Source organism: Eurosta solidaginis, chromosome 1 (assembly GCF_040869045.1).
Source record: "Eurosta solidaginis isolate ZX-2024a chromosome 1, ASM4086904v1, whole genome shotgun sequence".
In the NCBI taxonomy this organism is placed as follows: domain Eukaryota; kingdom Metazoa; phylum Arthropoda; class Insecta; order Diptera; family Tephritidae; genus Eurosta; species Eurosta solidaginis.
This window is the reverse complement of record NC_090319.1, coordinates 83,735,585-83,750,244: the sequence shown is the minus strand read 5'-3', so window position 1 is coordinate 83,750,244 and position 14,660 is coordinate 83,735,585. Positions and strand designations below refer to the sequence as shown.

At 38.9% G+C, this 14,660-nt stretch overlaps 1 protein-coding gene and 1 long non-coding RNA gene across 2 annotated transcripts; one reads left to right on the top strand and one right to left on the bottom strand.

The window, feature by feature from the left end:
- Positions 1–4,167: 4,167 nt before the first annotated feature.
- On the bottom strand, positions 4,168–4,992 carry LOC137252896 (cytochrome c oxidase subunit 5A, mitochondrial-like). Its single transcript, XM_067789055.1, has 2 exons — positions 4,887–4,992; positions 4,168–4,808 (listed from the first exon to the last, which is right to left on the bottom strand). The coding sequence occupies exon 2, from the start codon at positions 4,803–4,805 to the stop codon at positions 4,353–4,355; it is 453 nt and encodes a 150-aa protein (XP_067645156.1). The 5' UTR covers positions 4,806–4,808; positions 4,887–4,992; the 3' UTR covers positions 4,168–4,352.
- A 7,687-nt stretch (positions 4,993–12,679) lies between these two features.
- Positions 12,680–13,464, top strand: LOC137252333 (uncharacterized). The gene is made up of 3 exons (XR_010953542.1): positions 12,680–12,763; positions 12,827–13,195; positions 13,264–13,464. It is a non-coding gene; the product is annotated as an uncharacterized lncRNA (long non-coding RNA).
- The last annotated feature ends 1,196 nt before the right edge of the window (positions 13,465–14,660 follow it).

Below are 14,660 nucleotides of genomic sequence, written 5' to 3'. Positions count from 1 at the left end.
AGCTCTTGACAAAAGACCCCCCCACCAACCTTTCCATCCAGCTTTGACCCATCCGTGAACAAGTTAACCGGTCCCATGCCCCAGATAATTCCTCTTCCCCAATCCTCTCTCTCTGGAATAACTGGGGTGAAGGTTGTATAGGGAGCTGTTATCGGCATACAGTAGTCCGTTCTGTCCGGGATGAAGTCGAAACTGGTAAGAAGGCTAGAGTGTCCGCGGTCAGAAAGTCTATATCCCATATCACGAAGCCTGACCAACGACCTTGCCGCGGCCGCCTTTCCCGCAATATCTACTGGGTATATGTTCAGCATGACGTTCAGTGCCAAGGTAGGCGTTGTTCTGAGAGCGCCACTGATACCGATCAGCGCCGTCCGTTGCACTGACACTAACATTTTGGAGGTGCTCGCCGTGTCCAGTGCTTTCCACCAGACCAGCACCCCATATAGCAGAATCGGTTTGACCACCATCTCATAAAGCCAGTGTACTATTCTTGGCGAGAGTCCCCATCTCTTTCCGATAGCTCCTCTGCAGCAGTACAAGGCAATGGCGGCCTTCCTGGCCCGATCTTCCACATTGGGTCTCCAGGACAGTTTCTTGTCCAAAACAATCCCCAAATATTTAACCCTATCAGAAAGTACCAACGGTACCCCTCCAATCGAGGGAGTTCTGAAATCGGGCACCTTATATCTTCTTGTGAAAAGGACCAATTCCGTTTTTCCCGGGTTGACCGCCAATCCACATGATTCAGCCCACCTAGCCACAGTATCCAGGTAGCCCTGAAGAACATCGCGCAGGGCGCCCAGAAATTTGCCTCTGACTAGGATAGCGAGGTCATCTGCATAGGCAACCACCCGACAACCATTGGCTTCCAGCTCCACAAGAAGCTCGTTGACTACCACAACCCAGAGGAGAGGAGATAGGACACCCCCCTGTGGCGTGCCCCTGCACACCTTCCTCTTAATTATGGCCCCTCCCCACTCCGCTGCGACAATTCTGCCGCATAGAAGTTTGCTAATAAATTCAACCAGAGCCGCCTCGACTCCTAAACCCACCAGAGCTCTTTCGATTGACCCCGGTAAGACATTGTTAAAAGCTCCCTCGATGTCTAGAAAGGCACCCAGAGCATACTCTTTGTGTTCTAGGGACCCCTCTATTTGCTTTACAATCGAATGGAGAGCCGTTTCCGTCGATCTGCCCTTGCAGTACGCATGTTGTGAAGCCGACAGTAACCCCCGAGGTATCCTTTCCCGTAGGTACAGGTCAATCAACCGCTCAAACGTCTTAAGAAGAAACGACGAGAGACTGATTGGCCTGAAATCCTTAGGTGATACATGAGAGCTTCTGCCGGCCTTCGGAATGAAAATAACCCTAACCGTGTGCCAAGACTTCGGGATATAGTTAAGCCTGAGGCAGTTAGTATATATGATGGCCAACCAGCGGCAGGAAATCCCCAAAGACATTTGAAGCTGCGCAGGAATGATTCCATCCGGGCCCGGAGACTTATAGGGCTTGAACGACCCTATAGCCCAGGTTATCTGACTTTCCCGTATTGGAATGGCAGGCACTTCTGCATGGCCAACGACCGCCGACCATGCAGGCGAAGATCCCTGCGCAACTGGGACATCGGGAAAATGATTGTCCAGTAAAAGCCTTAGGGACTCCTCGCTACTCATCGACCAGTCCCCACCATCATCTCTCAGATACCCCAGAGGAGCGGGGTTCCTAGAGAGTATTTTTCTAAATCTCGCGGATTCATTGCAGCCTTCTACGTTTTCGCAGAAGCTTCGCCATGCATCTCGCTTGGCTATCCTTATTTCATATTTATAAATCCCCAGACTCACCTTATAGAGCTCCCAGTCCGAGGGTAATTTACTCCTCCTGGCTCTGTTGAAGAGCCGCCGACTGGACGCTCTTAGGTCGTCAAGAGAATCCGACCACCAGGGCGGCTTGCCCTTCCCCCTGTAAGTTTTCAATGGGCAGGACAGCTGAAAGGCGCTATTGCTTGCCGAGGTGAAGTTTTCCACCAGAACGTCTATCTCAGATTCGGACAGGCCCGAACTAATGATAGGCACCGCAGGCAGTAGCTCTCCCAGCTTCCTACAATACAAGTCCCAGTTAGTACTTTTAGGGTTCCTAAAAGATATTTTACCGGGACGTTCTTCGTTCACTGAGAACTGAATATATCGGTGATCAGAGAAGGAGTGCTCGTTGAGAACCCTCCATCCAGATATCCGACCTTCCAGTTCTCTACTAACCAGGGTGAGGTCCAGGACCTCCTCCCTTAACGCAGTAATAAAAGTCGGGTCATTCCCCCTATTACATATACAAAGTCCCTCATCTACAATAAAAGTAAATAAAGACTCACCTCTAGTGTTGGTATCCGAGCTTCCCCAAATGCTATGATGGGCATTTGCATCGGCACCGATGATCACGCCAACACCTCTCCGCCTTGCTTCAGCGGTGATTTCACCCAGTATCGCAGGTGGTGGTCCCACTACGTCCCCGTGGGGCATGTACGCTGAGACCACCCACATTTCATTACTTCCTCGCTCGAGGCAGACCGTGGTTACGTCAGCATTGCTGAAATTAGAGAGAATAAAAGCTTTAATCTCTTTTTTAACAAGCACACAGGATCTAGGCCTACTTGCCTCCCCATGCACCAAGGTGTTGAATTTTCCAGTCCTTAATCCAGAAATCTTACTGCCGTTACTACTCAGCCACGGCTCCTGGACAAGGACTATATCCACTCCGCCTTTTTCAAGGCAGAGCAACAAATTTGCGGAAGCCGCCTTAGAGTGCTGAAGATTGATTTGACGGATTTCCATCAAAAGCGCTCTTCTTCCGCACCCCATCCTTGGCGGATTCGTATTAGTATTGTCCATTCTAAAAAAGTCCCCCCTCAAGGCCGCTATCCGGAGCCGATTGTGTAGTCGCCCTTTAACGATCTCGTGGTTATCTATGCTACGCAGGGAGGCCACGCGAGGGTTGACGCATTACCTTATGAGTAATGCGTTCAGAGCCAGACCGGACGCGAAGCGGGAAAATCTTCAACCGCACCTACACCACCAACTTAACGGCGACGGAGCCGGAACGTACCTTGAGGCCCGCCACGGTTTTAACGGGACGTGGGCAGGTGCAGCATTAGCCTACCAGCCATTTTGGTAGGGTTTCACCCCGACCTACTAAAGTGGCAGAATACCGCACCTACCAGCCCAATGTCATCAAGTCAAAATGTGATGTGAAATCAAAGTCCTAAAACAGTCCAGTTCGTCACCGTTGTGTACCGATCTTGACTCTCCCTCCCCTGAGCTCGGCACAATGACTCAAGGGGTGCGGGTTTTATCGAGTTGTCCTCTCTAGATCCGCCATTATCAGTAGAAGCAGTGGCACCTCGTGCAGGACGTGATAACTAATCACGCGTGACATTCGTCACTATGGCCGGTCTAAGACTGATATCAGTCCCTGATCCAGAGCCTGAAACCACTTATGATATCCAAGCCAAGTATCTTAGCCCCCTCTGCAAATGGCTAAATTGGAAAACTCTTCATTCTGAATGACACGGAGTTTTTAATATACTATGTCTGCCGGAATATGATTCAAAGCTGTGCTAGCGCATCAACTCAACCAAGGTGTGCAAAAGTGTGATACGATTACTACTTATTACCATTACACACTTCTTAGTGCTGCAATTACACTGGTCGTTTGCAATATTTTCAACTAATTAGATCGGGAATGTTTCCATTCTGCGGTTGGTTATGAGACGCAACTATCGTAATCGAGTGTACTTATTTATTAAGTACCTACGTCTGCAAAATACGACGTTGGCCGTGACTACTTAAACTGCTGTAGTACCACACATACTATGTAAAACGAACTTCCCCCGTTTCCTTTTATCAGCCTTTCCATACATTTTAAATACAGCCTCAGCAGATTTCTGAAACAATGGAAGCAAGGTAAAGACAATAATACTTTGACTCGGTGTACCTCTGAGGATATTAACTCTACCTTCCCTCCTTTTGAATCTATAATGGTACTTCTAATCAACATAAGGCCATTGGCCCTAAGATTGTGGCTTTACTAATTCTAACCTCACTTCGTCAGCTGTTGTTAACTTCTTACCTTTCACTAATGGATCGATTGAATTGATTACATAAGTACAGAGACGGATTTTTCATTTATGCAGTAGACAGCTCTGCAACTTTTATGCTTCATATATTTATTGAGCTTATGTTTAACGAAAGCTAATTACTGTTTCTATGCGCAAACTTTTTATCTTATTACAATAACTCAGCTTGCATGTTACTTTAAGCCTAACAACTTTCCGGTTTTTGTTTTTGAATTAAATTAGTAAATTACATGTCGTACACTGATTTCAAAGCCAGCTGTGGTTTATCATAGTTCAATTCTTCTAGTGTTGGCACGCCCAATTCCTGCAAGGTGGGACGAATGTTCTCGAGAAGGTAAGGGTAAATTGTGGCCACTTCATCGCCGCATTTGTTTTTGCAAACCTCCAACCACCTAATAGCTAACGCAATATCGTTGACACGACGGCAGGCACGGATAGCAGCTTCAATAATTTTTGGTTCAGGAACTAAATCCATGCCCATCAAGTCATTCATTCCTTTGCGAATTTCCCAACCATCGATATCCTTGCGATTGAAGTAGTCTTCGTAGCGCTTGTTGAAGACCTCTTCACTTTCCTCACCATGTGAGGCTCTCACTGAACCGACGGTGGCAATGCGACCAGAAAGGCCCATTGCGCCTCGTATCACATTAGCAACACGTCCGGAAGCAACACGCAACATTTTCTGTGGAATTTAAAGTATTTATTTAGTAGAAAATTTACTTTAGTATATTAATATTAGTTGATTAAGTAATAGGTTTACCACCAAATTCCTTTTTTTAGTGAAGAAAAGAACAGATACTAATTAAAAGCTGTCGTAAAATTGCGATTGGAAATTACCAAATAGAAATGTCAAAATAAGTTTGACAGACTTAAATAACGAGTTAAAGGGAAATTTTGTAAATACTCAAATACACAATTAGAGGGCGCTAAAAGCATTTTATACTCAGCTGCGCAGAGCCCACAGGGTATATTAATTTTTTTCGCTTGGATGGATTTTTATCCAATAAGCAAACCGATGTTATTTATACCGACTTCAGAAACGCATTTGATTCTTGCCGTCTTTCAGTGAGTTTTACATCTCCGGCTCATGCTCAATTCTCACGGGAATGCTCTGGATCCTTGAGAGACTTGAGATGCAGATGTCGTGAAATTTTCGCACACGTGAAATGTTATAGGTAGATGTCGCCGCTGTTTTTCATTTACCTCATACGGCGAAAGGCTAAGCAGCGACATCTATTTTTGAAAAGTAGGTACATTAAAGGCAGCGTTGCCAACCTAAAAAGAAGTAATTAACAAATTTTCTGGCTCAAATCGTTGTTGTTGCATTTACATGCAAAATTGTTTATCTGTCTCAGGATTTTGCCACCGGATGATAGCTTCTGTTAATCATGAGCTTTTAACGGGTTGGATTTTATATAAGGTACCACGATTTTCAAACTTTTGTTGATTTGTAGGGGTAGAGGGGGTCTTAAAAATCACAAAAATGAAATCCGCAGCTCTAGGAAACTCTTAGTTTATGAAATATAAGCTTTTTAATTTCCAAATTTAGTAAAATTTCAACTTAAAGCTGGAGACATTGGTGCTTTATCGGTAACCGTATCGGTAACCTTTTAACAGCTGATTCGACCAACCTTATGAGAATCAATGCAATCGATTATTGGTGCCGCTAAGATCGTAACCGTATCGTAACCAACCAATTGGGTTTTGGTTTACCGTCGTAACTTTAAACAACTGATTACGTTAGGGATACGGATACAGCGATACGACATACGGCACCAATGACTCCCGCTTAAGTCCTGCACTTAAAATTCGGGTCGCACATGTCGATAGCGGTATCAAAAGACGCGTATTTGTGTCAAGATTCAGAATCCGAGAGCAGTAACTATATTTTTTAAGCTGGAGTCATTGGTGCCGTATGTCGTATCGCTGTATCCGTAGCTGTTTATCGTTACGACGGTAAACCAAAACCCAATTGGTTGGCTACGATACGGTTACGACTTTAGCGGCACCAATAATCGATTGCATTGATTCTCATAAGGTTGGTCGAATCAGCTGTTAAAAGGTTACCGATACGGTTACCGATAAAACACCAATGTCTCCAGCTTTATCCCGTTTAAAAGCTATTCGCGGAAAACCCGTCGATACTATTGTCGCTTTTTTCGTTGTTGCAATTAAATAAACGAAAACATATGAAGGTGGTGGATATCTCTTTATATTGGTAGAACATTATAAGGTGGTGGCACGTCGACATAAATGCAAACAAACATACCCTATCAATGCATTTTGATTTTGTAAAATTCTTTGAATAATTTGTAGTCTAATATTATTTGGAGTGTTGACATTGCTCGGGTTTATAATCAGATTCAGTTGTATGCGTAAAACTGCTTGCAATTAATTGATTCACTCATTGCATTGACCAATGAAATGTCACTAGAAATTAACTTTTCTTCTCTTCCTTTCTCTTCTCTTCATTTCACTTCCTTTCTCTTTCGCCTGCGACAGTTTTGTTCGACAAATAAAACAAAAATTTTTTTTTTATTTCGTACGATAAAACATAAAAATTTTTAATAAAAAATCGCGCGCAGAAGGGTGTACTACGCAGAAGGATATCGCCGTGGCGGTAGCCACGGTTATACCACACACCCGGACTTGGCATGGCGTAGTCCAGGGTTATTTTTTATAAGCGCGGCCGAAGGCCGCCTATGCAGAAAGGTGTTCTACGCAGAATTACTGTGCATGACGCAGCCGGTATTGGATCGGCTAACATAACAATAAACATAAGAGTTATAAGGTAATATCAGCTCGTTCACGAATGCAAAAAAGAGCTTTTTCAAATTTTTGATAAATAAAGACTAGAAAAGTTAAAGATATATATGGGGTATTCCATCCCATTTCGACCAATTTTGAACTCGACCCCTTTAGAATTGGCTGAAAGTTTTTCTTCTTTTTCTAGCTTACGAAAGACGTTTTTCAGAAGTTTTTCATCCAACTCAAAAAAAGTTTTGAAAAACACCGTTTTTGTTTACAAAATACTATAACTTTTTCATAAATTTACCGTTTCGGATCTGTTTTTTTTTTTTTAATTTGTTTTTAAATGTACTTTTCGGAAAAAATTCAAAAAAATTTTAAAGTTTTTTTTGTAATTTTTCAGTTTTTCGAGATTTTTCGAATTTCGCCCTTTTTTCTCATAAACAACTTCAATCAATTCTGCAATCATCCCCACTAATCCCGGAGTGGGCCGAGAATTTTTTTTTTTATTTAATTGAAAAAAAAAACTTTAAAATTTTTTTGTATTTATTCCGAAAAGTACATTTAAAAATATATTTAAAAAAAAAAATGATCCCAAAAATTCTCGGCCCACTCCGGGATTAGTGGGGATGGGATGATTGCAGAATTGATTGAAGTTTTGTATGAGAAAAAAAGGGCGAAATTCGAAAAATCTCGAAAAACTGAAAAATTACAAAAACAAAACTTTAAAAATGTTTTTGAATTTTTTCCGAAAAGTACATTTAAAAACAAATATAAAAAAAACAGATCCCAAACGGTCAATTTTTGAAAAAGTTATAGCATTTTGAAAACAAAAACGGTGTTTTTTTTTTGTTTAAATCATAACTTTTTTGAGTTGGATGAAAAAATTTTAAAAACTTCTGAAAAACGTCTTTCGTAAGCTAGAAAAAGAAGAAAAACTTTTAGCCAATTCTAAAGGGGTCGGGTTCAAAATTGGTGGAAATGGGATGGAATACCCCATATACATCAGATGAAAGGTATTTTTATAAGTTATTTTTCGATTTTTAATTGTTGAAATCCATCCACTAGTTTCGGAAATATTTTGATTTGAAAAATTCATAATTTCGGCTTTTGACATGGAATTACCCCAAACCTTTCATTCGCTCCAAAAAGAAATATACCGTTGGAATCAGCATAAAAATCTCTATAAATTCCGATTCTGTACTTGTTCCAATTAAATACATTAATTTCAAATTATTCAGAAAATTACAAAAACAAAATACATTGACAGTGTATGTTTGTTTGCATTTATGTCGACGTGCCGTCATCTTATAATGTTCTACCCATGATACAAAAAATGGAGGTAGTTCCATTTAGTGTGACGTTAGCCACTTGACTTTTGCGGGGACAATGACAGTTTTACCAAAAACAAGCTACCAGATTGAAAAATGTTACGAATTTTTCTAATTTCGATGGATTTCATATTAACGAATACGACTAAATTACTTTCATATTTATTTAAAAAAAAAAAAGAAAAAAAACAATGAGCCCCATGCCTTGGAAATATTTTAATACGAAATATCAGCATAGAAAAGAAGGTTTTTAATAAGTTTTTCGAGCTCGCGAAAATTGTTTTGGTGGAAGAAACATGGATCGAATTATGCAAAGCAAGGGAATATAGCCCGTACGTTTGTTCAGAACATTTTGACAAAATATACACGTTTGCCAGTTGCTTCCTCAAAGGCGGTCTTTATAAACTGATACCGCAATTTATTGATAAATTGGCTACAGGTCCACATTTTTTATTTATTGTATAATTCAAGCGTTGCACTTTTGGAGGGAATTGTTAAACCATTTTTTAGGGAGAACGTTACCCTGTAGCTCTCCAGGTTAGCCACTAGTTATGAGAGTGTTTTTGCCCGTTGTACCAGGGGTCATCTTGGGGCAGCCCCGCCTATATACATTCCGTGCCCTTTGAGCATTGACATGGATGTGGCGTCCCACAAACGTAACAAATTATACACCTACCTATTCACTGTAGGGGCATGATAATTGGGCCATGCTGAAACAACAGGATTTTTCGTGTATTTTTTTTTTTCTGTCTAGGGGTCAAGCTGCCATAAAGATATGAATCATTAATCAATGTATGAGTCATTATACATTATTTTTCAATAAAATTGCATGTTTTACTGATTCTCAATCGATATGTATGCACATAAATCGTGCTAAAGCATATTATTATCTCAGGTCAAAAAATTTTAAGTGGAACTACCTTCTTTTTTGTATCATGGTTCTACCAATATAAAAAGATATTGTTGCGAAGCTGGCAACACTATTCACCACCTTCATATGTTTTCGTTTGTTAATTGCAGCAACGAAAAAAGCGACAATATCGACGGGTTTTCTGCGAATAACTTTTAAACGAGATAAAAAATATAGTTTCTGCTTTCGGATTCTGAATCTTGACGCAAATACGCGTCTTTTGATACCGCTATCGACATGTGCGACCCGAATTTTAAGTGCAGGACTTAAGTTGAAATTTTAATAAATTTGGAAATTAAAAAAACGTATATTTCACAAACTAAGAGTTTCCTAGAGTTGCGGATGATAATTTTATGATTTTTAGGACACCCTCCACCCCGCGAAACAAAAAAAGTTGGAAAATCGTGGCACCTTATTCAAAATATTCCCCCTTTTAACTCATAAACTTGACTTTCTGGGTTTTCCGAAGAATTTATTACTTTGGCTTCGCAGCTATCTCTTAAATAGAACTCAGCGAGTTATTATCAAAAACAGTTTCTCAGAGTCGATAGAAATAACTTCTGGTGTGCCTCAGGATAGTCATTTGTGCCAATTATTTTTACCCTCTTTATAAATGACTTACCAATGGTTATCTCGTATTCCCGTACTCAGATGATGTTAAACTATGCAATACATACTTGCCTTTTGACTCTTCCCGTTTGGATCTACTTCAGGCCGATTTGGACTCATTTCAATTATGGTGTACAGTAAATCTACTAGTTTTTAACTGCTGCAAATGTAAACTAATGGCATTTCACAGAGTCAACCCAGTTTTAAAATCCTATATGCTAGATGGTGCTCCCTTGAAGCGTATAACTGTAGTATGTGACCTAGGTGTTCTTTTTGATGAGAAATTGAGCTTTAACATGCATATTTCATCTATCGTAAACAACGCATCGGGTGTACTCGGATTTATTAAAATATGGGCTAAAGAATTTGATGGTCCTTATTTAACCAAAACCCTTTACACATCATTGGTACGCCCAATACTTGAGTATTGTGCCTGTATTTGGTCCCCGGGGTATAAAAATAATATAGATCGAATTGAATCGGTACAGAAGCAGTTTCTAATCTTCGCTTTACGCGGTCTTAACTGGGAATCAAATCAACATCTTCCGCCTTATATAAATAGACTTATTCTCATTAGTTTGCCAACTTTAGAGAATAGAAGAACATTACTCGGGTTAATGTTCCTTCATAAACTGATTATCGATGAGATATACTTTACTGACGTTGTAAGCAGACTGAATTTTTCTGCTCCTGCGAGAACTACAATACACTATGTACTCTTTCATTTACCCATTCTAAGGCGTAATTTTGCCAAATATAGCCCTCTTTGCAATTGGTGCTCGCGCTATAATGAACCGTACAGCTGTATTAGTTTTGAGTATTCGATTGCTGCTATACGTAAGGAAATACTCTCACGTATTTAAGTTTTTACTTTAAATTTTCTTTTTACACTTATACTTTTTTCCTTGTTGTTTGTATTGTATCTTATATCCAGTAGTCGACCGCTTTGTGTCTGTGTTGACTTTAATAAATAAACAAGTAAGGAAGGCTAAGTTCGGGTGTAACCGAACATTACATACTCAGCTGAGAGCTTTGGAGACAAAATAAGAGAAAATCACCATGTAGGAAAATGAACCTAGGGTAACCCTGGAATGTGTTTGTATGACATTGGTATCAAATGGAAGGTATTAAAGAGTATTTTAAAAGGGAATGGGCCATAGTTCTATAGGTGGACGGCATTTCGGGATATCGCCATAAAGGTGGAACAGGGGTGACTCTATAATGTGCTTTTACGATATGGGAATCAAATGAAACGCGTTAATGAGTATTTTAAAAAGTAGTGGGCTTTAGGTCTATAGGTCGACGCCTTTTCGAGATATCGCTATAAATGTGGACCAGGGGTGACTCTAGAATTTGTTTATACGATATGGGTATCAAATTGCAGGTGTTAATGAGTATATTTAAAGGGAGTGGGCCTTAGTTCTATAAGTGGACGCCTTTTGGAGATATCGCTATAAAGGTGGACCAGGGGTGACTCTAGAATGTGTTTGTACGATATGTTTATCAAATTAAAAGTATTAATGAGGGTTTTAAAAGGGAGTGACCCTTAGTTGTACATGTGAAGGCGTTTTCGATATATCGACAAAATTGTGGACCAGGGTGACCCAGAACATCATCTGTCGTGTACCGCTAATTTATTTATATATGTAATACCACGAACAGTATTCCTGCCAAGATTCCAAGAGCTTTTGATTTTGCCCTGCAGAACTTTTTCATTTTATTCTACTTAATATGGGAGGTGGCACACCCATTTTACAAAGTTTTTTATAAAGTAATATTTTGCGTCAATAAACCAATCGAATTACAATGTTTCATCCCGTTTTTCATATTTGGTATAGAATTATGGCATTTTTTCATTTTTCGTAATTTTCGATATCGAAAAAGTGGGCGTGGTCACAGACGCATTTCGGCCATTTTTTATGCCAAGACAAAGTGAGTTCAGATAAGTACGTGAACTAAGTTTAGTAAAGATATAACGATTTTTGCTCAAGTTATTGTGTTAAGGGCCGAGAGGAAGGACAGACGGTCGACTGTGTATAAAACCTGGGCGTGGCTTCAACCGATTGCGCCCATTTTCACAGGAAACAATTATCGTTATAGAATCTATGCTCCTACCAAACTTCACAAGGATTGGTTAATTTTTGTTCTACTTATGGCATTAAAGGTATTCTAGACAAATTAAATGAAAAAGGGCGGAGCCACGCCCATTTTGAAATTTTCTTTTATTTTTGTATTTTGTTCCACCATATAATTACTGGATTTGAATGTTGACATAATTTACTTATATACTGTAAAGATTATCATTTTTTTGTTAAAATTTGACTTTAAAAAAACATTTTTTTTAAAGTGGGCGTGTTCTTCATTTGAGTTTGCTAATTTTTGATTTAGCACATATATAGTAATAGTGGTAACATTCCTGCCAAATTTCATCATGTTATCTTCAACGACTTCAAAACTTTACTAGTTTTCTATTCTACGCCATAAGGTCAACCCACCTACCAAGTTTCATCGCCCTATCCGTCTTTGGTAATGAATTATCGCACTTTTTGGATTTTTCGAAATTTTCGATATCGAAAAAGTGGGCGTGGTTATAGTCCGATTTCGTTCATTTTAAATAGCGATCTGAGATGAGTGCCCAGGAACCTACATACCAAATTTCATCAAGATACCTCAAAATTTACTCAAGTTATCGTGTTTACGGACGGACGGACATGGCTAAATAAATTTATTTTTTCGCCCAGATCATTTTGATATATAGAAGTCTATATCTATCTCGATTAGTTTATGCCGTTACGGATTGCCGTTATGCGAACAAAGTTAATCAGCCCTATTCTGCATTTCGACTTGGATTGGAATTTTTTCGATTTGGCAATTTTGGTATTCTGTGTTCCAATCTCTTTCGACCCAACTTCGAATCGTTCGATTTTGCGTATTCTGCATTTCGGTCGTAGTTCCGTTTTTCTAAGTTGCAAATTAGTTGGCGGAAAAATATTTTATTTTTATTTTGTTATTAATTTATAACAGAGTTTTAACAAAAATGTAAGAAAAACTTGTTAAGAAACGTAGAAGGCTTGATGATGATTGTTTTTTATATGTTTCCAGGTCAAAAACAATATGTCGATGTCGAAGTGCTTGGACGTATTTGCCCCGCAAAAGTATCTAACACATACTTGAAAGCATCCTTGTTAAGTCGAAAGTTTTTTTTTTGAACCTAAATAAGAAAATAAGTCATTACATTAGCTTTACCACTTTTAAGTTAAACTTCTTACAATTCGTCACTCATCTCAAATGGATTACACAAATCTCGCAATATTTGCCTTTCCATTCTCGCCTGGCAATTTTCGTGTGCGTTGCTTTCCAACTGCATAAATAATGCCGCGGCTATTGATTCCATTATAATAGACAGCTATAATTTGTGTCTGTTCGTTGGGTCCAGTTATATGCCACAGCAAGCTGCCGGCGTAGAGGAAGGTGAAGCGAAAACGTAAACAATCCTTGCGGAAAGAATAAATAAAATAAACCTTTATAAAATATTTTAGGCCAGTGCAATCAAATTAGCATCCTTAAAATTCAGAAAATGTCAACTATATTCGTGCAGGAAACCGTTTTAACAAACCTTGGTGGCCACGGCAGGGAATTGGCCAAAAGAACGACAAAAACACACTTGCAATTATGAAAACACTTCACTCAAAAAAATATAACACTGCGGCAATATATTCTATTGCTTTTTTTTGTACAAAATGGCGTGGATAATAAAATATAAACGTTTTTCAATGTTTTTTACAAATTTTCTTTAATTTATTTTGTTCCAATGTTCACACATTCCGTACCAACAGCTGATTTCGAAAAATCATTTGCTCTTCCTCTTCTCTTTACGATTCCGTCGTAATGCAGAATACCAAACTTCGATTAAAGCGGAGCGTAGAACGGGAACGTAATCGAAATGCAGAATAGGGGTGAATATACTCTGTGAACTCTGATCAGCTGAGTATAATAAATAAAATAACGGTACCCCGTAACGGCATAAACTAATCGAGATAGATATAGACCTCTAGATATCAAAATGATCTGGGAGAAAAAAGAAATCCATTTAGCCATTTCCGTCCGTCCGTCCGTCTGTTCGTAAACACGATAACTTGAGTAAATTTTGAGGTATCTTAATGAAATTTGGTATGTAAGTTCCTGGGCACTCATCTCAAATCGCTATTTAAAATGAACGAATTCGGACTATAACCACGTCCACTTTTTCGATGTCGAAATTTTCGAAAAACAGAAAAAGTGCGATAATTCATTACAAAAGACGGATTTTACCTTGTTTAGCAGTAAATCATTGGCAAATGACACGTGAGTCTGCATTTAATTGTAGGTTTCCTCTGGTTTTGGCATATTCTGAGCTGAATCGCACCCCGGCGGAGATGCTTGTAGGGTTCTTATTATTTTTATTTTACTTTGTATTTTAGTTACTTTGAACTTTTTAATTTTTATTATCAATATTTTAAGTTTCAATATTGATTTTCAATTTTCAAAAATTTTCATTGTTGTGAAAAATAAAGAAAGAATTTGACGCATACTTTTAGGCGTGTTTAAAAAAATATAATTTAAATTTTTGTTATAAAATAAAAACGTGGTTTCAATCTCCACAATCTCCACACTGGCGATCTTGCTTTAGTGAACTAACTTTTGTGACATTATTATGCACAAATGGAAGTAAAAAAAAGTATATAACAAATAAGAGCAGACAAAAAAAAACAAAAAAAAAAGAGAAATATGTGCGAATTGTAATAAAATCATAACAGATAACGAGCAAAAAAAAAAAAAAAGTCAATTGTGCAAAATGAGAAGAATCTCAAACTAAAAATTAATTAACAAAACAACAGACATTCATTCCAGTTTACATCGGTCAAAAAGCATACACGCCGAATAGGAAATAGCTTAA